The sequence below is a fragment of the Macrosteles quadrilineatus genome, unplaced genomic scaffold (genome assembly GCF_028750875.1).
Source record: "Macrosteles quadrilineatus isolate MER2022 unplaced genomic scaffold, UCM_ALF_1.0 Scaffold_7__1_contigs__length_78375512, whole genome shotgun sequence".
Lineage (NCBI taxonomy): Eukaryota > Metazoa > Arthropoda > Insecta > Hemiptera > Cicadellidae > Macrosteles > Macrosteles quadrilineatus.
In genome coordinates, this window is record NW_026542600.1 from 9867173 (window position 1) to 9882657 (window position 15485).

The window sequence follows — 15485 nt, forward strand, 5'->3', positions numbered from 1 at the left end:
GAAGTTGATTCTTTCGATAATGTTATTTTCTTAATTTGTTCTTTTTTGCTTTGGGTTTTGAAAATGAACTCTGTAACGCATGTTAAGATAAGATAGGTACAAGGAGTATCGACCTGTTTGAAGGTAAGGTTTTGGCGATTATATATAATTTTTAACTTATGAAAACTTATAATTTCCAACGTAAACTCTTATGCAGACTCGCTCCTTAATTGAATACCCAAGGGGTTGTGGGTTGTAGGCAGTTATACAATTCTGAGTGCAAAATAATGTGTAAGAGTACTTCAGTACAAATAATGTACGTGGAAAATGTATTAAGAATGTAATACTGTTAAAAATGTACGAAGGAGCTAAAGTTCAAAGCAAAAAAAATCATTCTACTTGCTTGTATCAAATAAAACATTATCATATAGCGAACAATGTGCAACCATTTAGTTTTCTGAAACTGCTAAAATTATGTTTGCTGTCAATAAAATAATCACAAACCAAATTATAGCTGTAGTGGGTATAGTGGAGTTTGTCCAGTGGACACTGTCCGCCTCTATGGACACGTAAATACTTTGTACAGAGGCGAACCCTTTGTACAGAGATTGTACAGTTAGAAAAATTAGTTAGTTACTATGATCGATCATAATTTTAAACTGTAGTATTGAAAACAACTCATTTGATAAATATGCCAAACTTGCTGATTTTCAATCATATTCCGATTTATTCCTGACTCTCTCCATGCTTCTTAGCAATAATGTTGAGTTGTAGCAATGGGCACTTAGATGAAGGTGAAATTACACGTCAGTTATGATAATGTAAAGAGGACGATCCATTGGTCAATTGTATCAACCACACCAATTCTTGATCAAATCGAAGAAATCCCGCCCTCCCTCATCTGTCAAAGACATAAATTGACAATTTGTGGGGAGGAAATAGTGGCACGTGAGTAGCACCTTGTTGGACCGGAAGTATCGTAGTTGGGATTACCGGAAGCTAGTGGGGCAGGAGCGGCTTGCGGCGCTTTTGAAGATGTCTGGGCAATGTTGTCGACGGTTTGTATCAATAGGCTGATTGTATAAGGGAGTCGCGAGCGGCGGCAACAGAAAACCTCACTTGAACTTAATGAACGCTCGTTAATGTTGGGATAAACATTAGAATTTGTTCCCACGAGATTTTGGCAAACTCAAATTTTGCAAGAGAATAAGCAGCCACTTGAAAAAAATACAAAATGACACAATTGCTTGGGAAAACGCAGTAACGCAGAGTTTGTTTACGATCGCATATTGAGCTGAAGGTATCGATTATTTCGGGTGAGATTCAAAAGAATTTGTTGAACGTAATGAGAATTTTGTTTGGAGAAACACGTTTTATCTTAGAAATAACACCAATGTGTTTGAGATCACGCAGATTTGAGAAAACGCCAATTCCGCTTGGGGTAACACATAGTTTGTTCCCAAAACGTATTGTATCCCAAAGAATGAATACTTCACGAAGAATTTTGTACGCGTTTCTCAAACTTCGTTCTGTCAAATCTTTGAGTGGTATAGGTTTACAGTTCCTCGAAAGGTGCAACCCAATAACCTTTTCAGTCCGCCTCTGAAAATTTACTTCAATAAATCATTCCACCGCGGCCATGCAAACAAACAAAATATTGACTAGCAAATGTGTGTATAAAACTTTTGCTTTAGAAGGATTCTGGGTTTTTTACAAGTGGGTTGGAAGGATTGTGGGGAGCCTCTGAGCTTATATTCAAACAATAACGCATAGAAAGCTTTATTAATAGGGAATGAAAATCATATTACATTTTACCCGGGTTGACATCTCTGACCCTTATGCAAATGTACAGATTCTACCAAGACTAAAGTACGAGTTGGGAAGTCAGGTTTAATTGAATCGTCTACTTACAACACCTAAACCAACCAGCCTCATGCCGATAAATTATACAACAAAAGTCGAGACGTTTTTACGCGTTAACGGGTTCCTTTCTCGCCCCCCACAGGGACTTTGTGCATCTGATACACGCCCAGCTATTACGGATCTCGGACTCCCTACAGGGAAACATTGGATGCTGGCTGGACGTCTGCTTGTGACAATCTCGGTAGAAATCGTGCAGCAACGATAGAAGAGGGTTATTGTAGTAACACAATTCTAGGAGGAATGTTTCTTGTAAGAGTAAAGTGTGATAGTCTGCATGAAAAGGGGTGCCACAGAAATTGTAACATGTTTTAGCACCTCTTGCTTTCTAGACATACGAGGTAGCTAAGGTACGAGGTGGTTATTTCTTATGTGATATTCCTTCTAGCTCATTTCCTTTCATCCCACTTCTATGTTCCACTACTATGGTCTTCTATGTACCACAAAACAACTATCCCAGCACCTACCACCAAAGCGCTAGGTAGGATCGTGAGGAAGATGGATAAGTGAAAATGAAAACAATCAGGGTAGGACAGATGTTCGGTGGTTAATGGTGAGCCCACTAATACTATTCTAGGGCACGACTCTCTTCTTTACAGCCTAAGGATGGCATTTGCAAGACTGCAATTACTGGAGACCCTACTGTGACTGTTTTCGGACATGGTCTTCTTTTTCTTGGATGGAAATTGTACTAACCGTGTATGGACGATGGAGGGCTAGCGTGTTGCAGGGAAGAGTAGAGTTCCATGTAAGGGTTGAGTCTGTAGGCAGGATGGTAGTCTTGGTGGTGAGGTGGCGGGGGCAGAACCCCCCTTCTGGACAACAACGATGAGAGTTCACCTGACGCACTGGGCAATCTGGAACAAAACGCAAACATTAACCTCAAGTAATTTTACATACTGACTACAGACTAAAACACAATTTCACATATTGAGTTATGGTTGTATTTCCTCATTCCATTGTCATTGTCCTATTAAATTCAGTGGAAAAATTGAGTAATGGGAATGGCACAAATTATGAAAGCACTCAGACAAGCGACTGGTCATAGGAAATATCATAAGTAAATCTTTTCCCAGCCTTTTAAGACTCTAAGACGTATTTAAACAACTATATTAATTTAAATCCTAGATAACATTATAATTATTGATAATGAAATAAACTCAACAAAATAAATAAAACACACAATTTACTATAAAAGTTCAGGATTGAAATATGAACTATCCATGAAATACTATCCATAGACATTCATGATCTCCTCATGAAACGGCAATGTAGTTTATAAGTTTAGTACACTATTTAGATATGAAATAGTCTCACGAAACGACAGCAGTTAGAAAAAATGTTCAACAAAGCTGTAAACTTCTCGCCAGACGGCGTTTTAATGACAACACGTCAAAACTGTGGCATAAACAAGAGCGGACCGAGACTGCTGCCTTGGGGGATCCCAGTTAGTAACGCGAACGCGTCTCTCAATAAAATGCGACTCATAAAACGAGCATGTGCAATCAAAGCGTTAACTAGTCTAGCTAGTGTGAATGGCTGTTTTACGTCTGAAATTCACTTAAACTTATATCGAGATACCAAGTGCTTGTTCTGTTAAGTTGCCAGGGGAACAGAGTAGTTGGGCTGATAGTAAAGAGTTTAATGTGGGCAATATGAAGAGGGATGTACGGAAATAGCAGTAGAACATAAAAAGCGAGTTGTAGCCGTTGTAGCACTTCTAGAGGTTTACTGCGTTTGTAATAGTGCAATAAGGACAGTAGTTACAGATGATGTGGACAGCTACAAGATCTACTTGCGTGTTTTATTTAAAATTAAGTAAATGCGTTTTTTGATTACATGGATAATCGGTTTGATAAAAATGAAGAAATAAACTAAACCTCCAGCCTACTGAGCTTTCTAGGTGAGCTAAAGATGGCATCAGTTTAACAGTGTCTGTAGACGTTAATAGTTTAAATAACAATACACATACTGAGAATAATATGTCTCGATTTTGAAGGGTGAGCAACAAATGAGTGCTGGTAATAAAAATAGTCAACAGTTGACACTCAGATGCTTCGTTGCTGGCTAGCCACCAGAATCGGACAATAGACTGGTCAAAAACAAACATTTCAGTAACAATCCACAATGCCTCATCGTACTTCAGTTACTTGGGTTGAATATCCGAGAAAGAAATCTATCTATTTAGATGTGTTATGTGGTCATCATTCATGTATAACTTTGTATAACAATTTATCACGGTTCTATCAAGCGGTTTCTGAAGTGATACCTCATAGGCATTTTAGAGTTTCTGGTGTCACAAAAAGCCAGCGTAGCCCCCGCGTTTACAGCCTATCCCACTTCCACTACTATTTTGTAAACAGTTTTATTGTGTCGTAAACGTTCCCCCCGTTCTCTGATTGGAGCCGGATTCCTTTATTTGCCTCTTTGATGTTTTTATAGGGCTCAATTCTCATCCCCATCTTCACCGCTATCTAGGCTCCTCACAAGAAAGGATCGAGGAGGTTGCTTTACAACGGGACAAGGTTTTGCCCGATTCCTGGACTGGTCTGGGCTATAACTTCCGTCTTTGTCGTGCGATACCAGTGGACGTATGTTCAATTCAGGTTGTTCAAAGATCTATTTGCCTTCTTCAATCTACACTTCTTTGACCGAAGTAAAAGGTGAAATTTTCCTCCTCGCATCTGAGATGAGGACATCCCACCTCGATTTGTGATACAGGCCAACAAATGTCAAATTATTCACCGATTTAATTTTATACGTTGATTATTCAACGTACTACGATAAACACACGTTTTCCAGTTGTAATACCTTAAATGTGTATGAAAACCGTATATGAGGTAGGGACATTAAATCGTAGTGCAACATCGCTGGGATGTAAATCTTGTTGTCATCAGGACATCTACAAGACAAATCCACCTAGTTCAACTTGCGGACATTTATAAAATTCTGACAGGAATAAAAGGGTGGAGGTACAAACCAAGATACTGTATTCACTTTTCCTACCATTTGACTCATCACAACGTCATTCCCGTCAAATTTCCCAGCATCAGGAAATATCAATAGTCTTCTCATAAAGTCACTCGAGACAAAATAACACCGGAGATGAAAGTTGGGTGGATCCATAACTCTGAGACACAGAGCAATATAGTAATGTACCTGTCGCCGATGTTGTTAGCCGTTATTTATGCCTCTGACTCTATGTCGTCGCGCGCCTTCTTGGCACCGACTCTGTAGCGATGTTCAATCATAACTTCCGAGTGGCTTGGAGCCGTACCAATTCCCCTAATTGATCTCAGTCGGGGTTAACTAGAAGACAATGTCTTAATGAGTGTACGGCATCCTGTTAGTTTGGGTGGATGGCAGTGCTGTTCACTATCTGACGAAAACATCCATGATCAAGGCGGGATTGTGTCGCTCAGTCGAATGTAATTTTGGAAGATGCTTGCTGTAAATAGTTTTTGAACATAATACTATTGGGGCTTAAGAGGGTATTTCCTGTTTCTATCAAATCAATTTTAGTGTATACCAAATTATCAATGCTAAACTGAATGATTTAATTACATATAACGTATTGTGCACAAAAATTAGACAAGAGCATACTCCTTCAAGAGCAAATTTCGACTTTCTATGGGTATAAATTGTAACTGATATACACGTAGGTATAGAACAATATCATCTGTGGACAGTGTGCATATGATCAAAGAAAGCTCAGATAAATTATAATTGTGTCGTGTTTAAAATTAATTAATTACATTTTTCTTTTAATTTATTTACTTTTCGAAATTGTCTTCTTCTATTTTACACATGGTTACCTTGGAGCGGCTGTTTTGTTTTTGATTTGTTGTAATTTGTCCTTTGTTCCTTTGTAGCTTTAATTTATCTGGGAAATCAAACATTTGCAATATTAAAGTGGACAGTGCGGTGATTTCATACATGGGTAATTTATTATTTTACCTGACAAGTGTATTATACTTTTTAATGACTCAGTGGTTAGTATTTCATATTTACGACTTTGCTATATTAACCAAGCCTCAGTTTATTGAGACTGAGAGATTCAAGAGTAATGGTCAACAGAGCTATCATCAAATCTCTGGGATGTACAAATTAGAATTACAACAATATCACCGATTTCCACTGGACAGACAGCAAGTTCAACATATGTTTACCTCCTTGTATATAACTCGGCTAGCGGCGGCTGTGGATCTCAGAGGCTGTCATACTGAGATGGCACACCCTCCCTCTCTCTTTCTCTCTCATCTCGCTCTCTCTCACTCACTCGGCTCTCTATTCCCGGCTGTAGATATTTCCGGACACATTAACACATGTGCTAGCCAGACACATTCTTCCTCTGTCGCAGCGTTATTGTAGCTAGTTTGTCGTATGTACGCGTGATTCGAGGTTATTGCAATGTACAATAAACCTTTCAAGTTTCCAATATAGGAGTCTGGAAGAAAAAATTGTGAAGGATTGTGGGTATTAATCAGTGAAAATGTTTTTTGTGCTAGTTTATTTTGAAACTAATCTCACTTTCGGTTGTTAATCGTTGCTGTTTAGATAGTGGTAATAAGTCCATTTAAAGCCACGTAAATTGGACGGGTTTTGATGGACAAAATAATTTTTTGTTTGCTATCGGGAATGAATAAGAGGTTTTTCTTCAAATTAGCTTTTTAATACTTAGTTAAATTAAGAAACCCCTTCACAAAACCTTCACAGAATCAAAATTTCTACGTTTTAGAATTTCCGTCAACTAGTCCAGTCACCGAAGTACATTCAAAACGTTAAAAATCTCCACGTTTCGGAAATCTTGTCAACTCATCTCGTCATCAAGGTACCTTGAACTTGCCAACACACTAGTCGTGCGAGTCTGCTCCAAGAGGATGAAACTAACCATGGATAGTGGGCGCCAGATAGTGCATGGCGCATGCATCCGAGGTTGTAGGTGCTGAAGAACGGTCCTAGATCAGCGCATGCGCCTAATTAACTTGCGCATGCATGTAATAATGATATCAGAGGTGGGTAGGTTGCCACGACTGTGCTCGGACCATGCTAATGAACAGAGTGGGAGCCAAGTCACACCGGGCTTAATTGGCAAAGTGACACGCCACTTCTCGGAAGGCGCGATAAGCGACGAGACCCAGCGACTAATTATCAGGGACACCTCAGAACGAGGATGAGGCTAAGAGAAACAGAACTGTCGACGGTAGGACGAGAAGAGCGGAGGAAGAGAGGTCAACGCCTAGGGAAAAGAACTTTTCATGGAGACAAGGCTATGACGGGAAAAAGTTGTTGGTGGTGATTGAGATGCCGAGGGAGTAAGAACTTAAACCTGGACACTAGAACTTCAAGAATTCACCAGAGGCAAAAAATATGGAGGGATATTTGGATGTACGAGGGGAAAAGAACAACGGAAACGAGGTTGAATATACCAGAAAAGAACTGCTCCAGGAGAACGATGAAGGAGGAAGGAAAGATCCTATCCATACAGGGAAGATTAGGACAAACAAAATCCTGGAAGATCAAACTTATTCCTGAAATAGGTGCACTAAAGAACAGAGCAGTCCATGAAGCTAGAAGAGGATAGTGGCAGAAGAAAGGATTATTCATGAGTACATTACGAACTATCACAGGAACATAGCAGTTGATAATGATAGATTTGGTTGGAGGTGTATTATCCTGATATAAAGTCATAAGAAACATTGTTTCCCAAATCAAATTAACTCTTACTACCCATAGCCTCAAATCTGCTCATGATTTGGAATTCCCAGATTACAAAGCCTATTCCTCAGCAAGCCAGATACCACCCACCCCGGAATTTCCTCCGGAAGCAATTTTCAAGGTAAAGAGGAGCACGCGTTGTTAGACGGCGGCGAGTAACCGCAAAGTTAGAGGTGCGGTTTTCTGAGTTGAGGGGAATTGAGTTATTTTCTGTAATAGCTGTGCGGCTAGGTAAGATTACAGCCGCCTGCGGTCCAACCGCCGCAAACTCAAACGGACTAACCGCGCGGCAAGATGAATGACGACGGGTTCGGCGAGCACGAGTTTGAATCGTGCTTTCCTGCACCATTTTTTATTGCGAGTTTAAAGTTTCGAGGATAAATCAATCAAGAGCGCGCAATTGGAGAAAGGAGGTCTAGAATTAGCCTGGGTTTGTTTACCTGGGAAATCTTTTGATTGGCGAACAAAGAAGTCTTATTTAATGTGATAAAAAACGCTGTGTCATATGACTCGGGTTTGAAAAGTAAAATATGTTGTAAGATATAAAAACAATAATCACAACAACTAAAAAATCACCTAACCTAAACTTTGGTTTTTCCACCGTTTAAATAGTGGCGACCCTCTTCTGAAAAAGACCCAAATATTTTGTTACAGCCGCTGTGTAGAGTCAAATCAACTACTGAAATAAAATAAACACGTAAATTGTACTAACGTGGTCCCCTACAATTAATCTTATTGGTTTTTGTAATCCATCGTTTATTAATTCACTCAATATTATTTCTTACGCTGTATTCTTAAGTTAAGTTATACTTGGGTGAACAGGGGTAAATATGAAATCCATATCGAAAATGATGAAAGTGTAAATCGGCACAACTTTGAATCACATATACTCGTCATTTAGCAAAATATAAAAAAGTACACGTAATATTGTATTATAAAGTGTGATGCGAAGCAATCCAAGGTATTTTTCAATAATAAAACTATGTACAAATGAAATAAAGATGTTCACAACGGAAAATAGCAAACAGATAAGAGTAAGAAGTTGAGTGATCAGTACTTTTGTAGTAAAGTCTAGAGTGATTTATTTATCTATTTCCTACAGTAAAAAAAATTGAATGAGGTTCAAATGTCGTATAAATAAAAGAATCGTAGCTTTATATCGATGTTGGAGAGCGATATGGTATAGTGGTAGAACTCTCGGAGTTTTGGAGCCCGAGGTGCCGGGTTCAAATCCCGCTAACCACAATGGATTTTATCTATGTGATAATGCCGCGACCCTCTAGGACTAGTCTTAAATAACGTGTAAAACAATTCCGAACTACAACCTAGCGTCCTAGGATGTGAAGGTGGGACATATTTAAAAAACTGTATATCCATGTAAAAAAAAACAAAGATAAAATCGGCACCTCATCGTGAGTTGGATTGATATGTAAAAGCTAAATGTTACATTCTACAAACAAATTCTGAAAAAAAAATATTCTCACTGAGACAAAAAAAATTAATATTCATATAATAAAAACCATGTACAAACAACATACAAAATAGGAAACAGACAGAAAGAAGTTGAAAGATCGGTACAAATAATCTAACTGCAGAGGGAAGACCTAATAGCTGGGGACGCTGCACGGCGGGCCCCACGGATTGAGTTATTCGCCGTAATTGCTTCATGCAAGCAGCAAATTATACATTATTTTTGAACCCGAACTACAGACACAACAAGCAGGCTCTACAGCCAAATTGAAAATTGATCCGCATCCCGATGGGTTAATACGATGTTTTGGAACTACGATTGAAACCTTTGGTGATTTAAAAATGTATTTGTTCGTTCAACTTTGACGTGATGATTTTGGAAACTAAGTAATGTGAGGAATTTGGGCAGTAATTTTAAAACTTATTGACGTTAATGCGATACTGTTTGGGGAGCTACAAAATGTAAGGTATGGATGGTTATTGTATAATGATAATGCACTGATTTCCATATAAAGGCCCGTTTTGCCAGAAGCGTCTGGTGCGTCCGACGCTCAGCGATGATCGCTAGAGCGATAATCGCTCAGCGTCTATCGCTCGGGCCTATTTTGCCAGAAGCGTCTGTTCCTTGCGATTATTTGATCAGTAAGTGGTTTACTTTGGTGACAAAAGGAGTGTTTCTGAAAATAACCTGTAAAAAGCAAATAGGTAGTAAAGTATTTGTTAGCTGAGGTATTAGACGATGATGAGATATTAGAAATGTTGTGCAAACGTAGGGAAGAAGTGCGTACTATGTTTTTAAAGAGGTCTGAAGAGGGATATTTTAAATTGTTAATTGAAAATCAATTGACAATTGACTTATCAGTCGTGTGCTGAAATGGCTTTAATCGGTTTTTCATCTTCTTCACTATTGAATCCCCACTTTGTTTGTGACATGTCACTAAACTTGAAAACACAACTCATTTAAGGAAACAAAAGTTAAGTCAACAACTAAACACGTGCTTATTCCAGTAATAATCGCTAGCGACTGCGTCTCCGTCTGCTCCAGGAGCAGTGGTCCGCGTCAGACGCTTGCGTCTCAGTTACAGACGCTGGCGGCTGTAGCGATAGACGCTTCTGGCAAAATAGGCTAACCTAAAACAATGCAAAGCAGTGGGCAGCGATAGACGCGGAGCGATAGACGCTGAGCGTCAGACGCACGAGACGCTTCTGGCAAAACGGGCCTTAAATCCCAAAGTACCCATAAACTTTTGAGAAAACTACAAGTCACATCCCCATAAACCTTATACTTTAAATGTTCGTCATGACGAGAAACCTTGCACAAAACTAACCATTATTTCATAAATTTCCCTTTAAGGTCGTAATTCCTTTCTAAAGGGAACTTTCCATATACATCATGATAAAATACCCCAGCTGTACTTATTTGTATGTTATTCTTTCAATTTATTACCTTATTAAAATTATGTGTGATTATTTGTTTGTATTACTGTATTCTGTTTTGTTTATTTCAGCTTAACTTAACCAATCAATAGTTTTATTAATACTTATGAAGTCAAACGGGGTGAACCCATAGGTAACAGCTAGTTTTGGTAACTATAGAATGTAATCTAAATTTCATGAACATAGAAACATGTTTTGGTTGTTGAACGATATTAATCTGATGTTGTTTTAGGAACCATAATATGTAACTTTGTTCATCACTATCAAATGCGATGTTCTGAAAACTACGAAATGTAAGGTATTCAGTAAATCTTTTAGTGCATTGTTTTGCCAATTATGTATTTTGATACTGTATTGGTAACTGAAAGTATTGTATGGATAACGATTTAAAAACTAAATCCTTTTTCTATATATCTTGTTGTTTGTTGTATCGTATTTTCTTAATCAGCATATTATGTATCATTTAATTATACAGAAAGTAAATAAAATATGCCTAACAACACATACAGCATATATTTATTACTAAACTCAAACTCATCTATTTCGATTGGACAATCCAATTATCATCAGACTCAATACACAGATTCGGACCACATTTTCAGAATTATTAATTTGATATTCTCTAAATCACAAAACTCAAACCCATTATAAATAACATTGACTCAACAAGTACACAGGTTTTTTGTTTCAACCTTTGTAAGTGAGGATTGCATTAAGTTTCAGTACTTTGCAAAGAAGGACTTTACAGTTGTACTTATAGTAATCGAATACAAAATACTTTATTTTGCACGTCACAGGAATCTTAAGGTTTGAACATTGAATGTAACAAAAATGTGGACATCCAGGAACCTGTGAACGTCCGAATACAAAATAGCAGAATAGCAGATGGCCTCGACAGCTCGCACCTTGTCTGGACGTATTTATGGGCGAAGTGACTATGACATAGCATTTACACCCCTACCTGCGCTTTTGTACCCCGGGCCACTTTCCTGACTTCCTAGAACCCCCACAATACCTGCAGCCCCAGGGCTCCGAACCACTCCCCGAAATTGACTTGTTCTCTACGTCAAGTTATAGGCCCCAAGGAGAAAGTACAAAACTTGATCGATTCAGTAGATTGTGTGATAGGTCGTCGTGTATTTAGATTGGTGAGTTAGAACGTCTAGGCTCCAAGGACTAAAGCTATCGAGTGTTATCATAACAGCGAGTAAAATCATTAAAAATTTCGCAATGTTCATAGGCTACGATGACTAGGAGAGACAAAGTACGTTCAGAAAGATAAATAAGTCATTTGGGAAAAAATTCAAGATATCTAATCGTAAGGATCAATATTAAAATAAATGATTAACCTAATCTATTTAAGCATACATTACACTACTTATTACGATATTTTATTATACTGTTTGGCATAAAAATCTGTCAACATGTAATCTGAGTTCAAATTCCGAATGAGGTTAAATTTCAACTCTGGTCAACCTATAGTTTCCGAAGTTTTCTTCCCCAAACCTAAACCGGTCGACGATAGATTACCACTATTTCAACCCAGGATTTAAAACATCTATCGAAGATTATCGGCCAATCGACATACTTCTTCCGTTTCTAAAAAACAGGTCTCCGGCTTAGTCTGTTAGTTAGTAACCCGATATTTATTCCGGCCAACGATCACTTCATTGGGCTGGCCCAAGCGCCTAATTACGAGTCGGGGCACATTTTGGGTTATGGTAGTCGGGTGGGGGAAGGGGGTTTTTTGTGTCGCCCGCTGTGGAATCTGCTGCGGCGTTCTTGCTTGTTCGCGTCCGGCTACCTGGTGCCCAACTGGTCAGTGTGAGAGTTCACTCGTTCACTGGATAAAGTCTTTGTCTTCCACAACATGTTCCAACAACAGAACAGATCAGTGTACAACGATTACATTACAGTACTAGTTACTGTCCAACTGGTCAGTGTGAAAGTTCACTTGTTCACTGGATAAAGTCTTTGTCTTCCACAACATGTTCCAACAAAAGAACAGATCAATGTACAACGATTACTTTACAGTACTGGGTTATTGGCCAGTGGAAAGTTCACTTGTTCACTGGGTACAGTCTTGGTCTTCCACAACATGTTCCAAAAACAGAACAGATCTGTGTACAACGATTACTTTACAGTACTAGTTACTGTCCAACTGCTCATTGTGAAAGTTCACTTGTTCACTGGATACAGTCTTTGTCTTCCACAAAATGTTCCTATAACAGAACATATAAAATGTGTACAACGACTACGTTGACTTCCACAACATGTTCCAAACAACAGAACGAATCTGTGTACAACGACTACGTTGACTTCCACAACATGTTCCAAACAACAGAATGAATCTGTGTACAACGACTACGTTGTCTTCCACAACATGTTCCAACAATAGAACAGATATATGTACAACGATTACTTTACAGTACTTATTACTGCCCAACATAGACACAATAGAGAAATGCTATGTCCAAATGGGCCACTGCTCTAATAAAACATTTTAACCCCTTCATTGTTGAGGGAGTCCGAAATAGAATCTTCAATTGGACAACAGTAACTATAAAACGTACACAATAAGAGAAGTCATTTCACGGTTTTTGAACAAACAAAAGCCAATAATATCTTGTATTCGAGGCAGACTGCGCGATAGTTGCCAAGATGCGGTCGGTTTTAATAAGGAGAATATTCACGTGATATTTTATTTCTCGTTTGAAGTCACGATTGAACATTATTAAAGGAGTTTTAGCTCTTAAATATTATTTGGAGCAGTAATCACATGTTTCATATTGCATTTGTGTTATTTATTAGTATTATTTAATTTTTATCTTCGCTGTGACGTGTACTTTATGCAAAGTTTTCATATTTTATATTTAAATAATTTAGATTTGCATATCACTGTATTTATAAAAGGGTGGACACGATTTCAGATTTCATATCGGAATTACGTAGCGTCCATTCCACATTTTTTTTTTTCATATAAAAAATTATGAATACAATATAATATATCAATTTTCCATGGTATTTCATTTTATCACCATCAGCAATAATTCACTTCAAAATTATTTCTTTGTGTGGACAAAATGTTATTCATTCATTTATTCTTAATCCTCACTGCCTATATAATATCAAATCGATAGCCTAATGTGCCTAATTTCATTAGGAATATTTTCTTCTATTAGCTTCCTAGGGATATAACGTAATAATTTTAATTTACATAGTTCCTGTGACGGTACAAACCAATAATTTTATAGTGTAAGCACTAATTTAAAAATGTAATTGCGACAAGAAATACTTATAAAAAACTTAAAAAACACTTTTAGACTACAATATCCTTAAAACATTTGTATCGCACTGAAAGTATTATGGCTGATCAATTAATTAATTTCTTTAAAAATTTACAACCTTTGAAAGTTCTAAGAATAGTTTGGTCCATAGGCAAAAATAAATATTTCTACGGACTTCCATTTTAGAACAACTACGCTTTGAGAACTTAAAATTATAAAAATAATTCAATATATGTTGCTTTTGGTTATATTTGATGAGATACTTAATTACTTAAAAAATGACTATATATAGAGGCTTATTCGCATCAATGTAAAAATTCATAAAGTAAATATACCTTTGTTACGATTACATGAACTGCTGTAACTTGAAGCATTGACTTTGGATACTTCAAATAGGTTTATTTCAAAGAAGTTTTGTTTGTATTGTTTTGGGCACGCGTCTACAGATTATTAAGTCAATTATTGGCAATACTGTGCAGTAGCTCAATCAATCCAAATAAATAAAGTTAAAGGGTTGAATTAACATTGGTCAATCAGTAGTACGCAACGTCACTAATATTTAATGATGCTCCTCTTAGAAATCACTTAATTTGAATGAGGTACTTGAATTAAAAGAGAATTGGCTGCATTTATAAATTAAAATCAACTCGTAAGGTTACAAAATAGGCAAGAGAAAGTTTCATTAGTAGTCCACAGAAATTGATTTTCAAATTCAGCACACGACTTGGTGAAACATTTCCTTTTTTGAACAATTAAATTAAAGGCATTTCAATAACAAATATTCTTTACAAAAATCAGTCGAAGTGATAGCCAAACACAAAAATGCTATTCTGTCTTCTACCTACCGTATCAATACTGACAACAATTAACTTGAATCAGACAAACCGATCCCCAACAAATGTAACAAACGGTATTTTTATGAAAACAAATGTTCCCTTATTTTATGGGGTTTCATGAGAAAATCACCATTAAAATCAAAATTTAAAATAATAAAAAATCTGCTATTCTGTCTTCTACCTACCATATCAATACTGACAACAATTAACTTGAATCAGACAAACCGATCTCCAACAAATGTAACAAACGGTATTTTTATGAAAACAAATTTTCCCTTATTTTATGGGGTTTCATGAGAAAATCACCATTAAAATCAAAATTTAAAATAATAAAAAATCATGAAGATACTATCAATTAGTAGGCCAACTAATTGCCAAATTTGATCAAAATCGGACCACAAGTGTGGCTTGTACCTCTGCACATCCACACACACACAGGCATCACTTCGAAACCCACTTTTTGGGTTTAAGGGGACCCCAAACGTATAATCCCACCCAAAAAAACTAACTAAAAAAATCTGATGTATTGAGGGAGAAAGTAAAAAGTATAAAGTAATACTAAGTGGAGTTACCTTTGAAAATATTAATTACACAACAAAGTATTTCATTCACCTGAATAGTTCCTGAATGAAATCAGGATTACAATAATATTGTGGTTTCTTACCTAAATTTCGCAAGCTCTGGAATCGCCGAAGGGTTACAAGTGACAAGATCACTTGAACGACACATCACTGTTCAGTTCGAACCACATAGTCACTAGCCAGTCTCTAGATCACTATACTAGATCACTTGATCACTATAGTTCACCATACACTCACATTTGATGGATATTAACAAA

The 15485-nt window shown here is 37.3% G+C and overlaps 1 protein-coding gene across 1 annotated transcript in view; it reads right to left on the reverse strand.

Annotated features, from left to right (window-relative positions):
* LOC128998399 (transcriptional activator cubitus interruptus) overlaps positions 1–15485 on the reverse strand; it is an 85286-nt gene that overhangs the window by 17826 nt on the left and 51975 nt on the right. The window contains exon 2 of the mRNA XM_054424512.1: positions 2596–2756. Coding sequence (XP_054280487.1) covers positions 2596–2756 — 161 coding nt within the window. The remainder of the gene's footprint in view (positions 1–2595; positions 2757–15485) is intronic.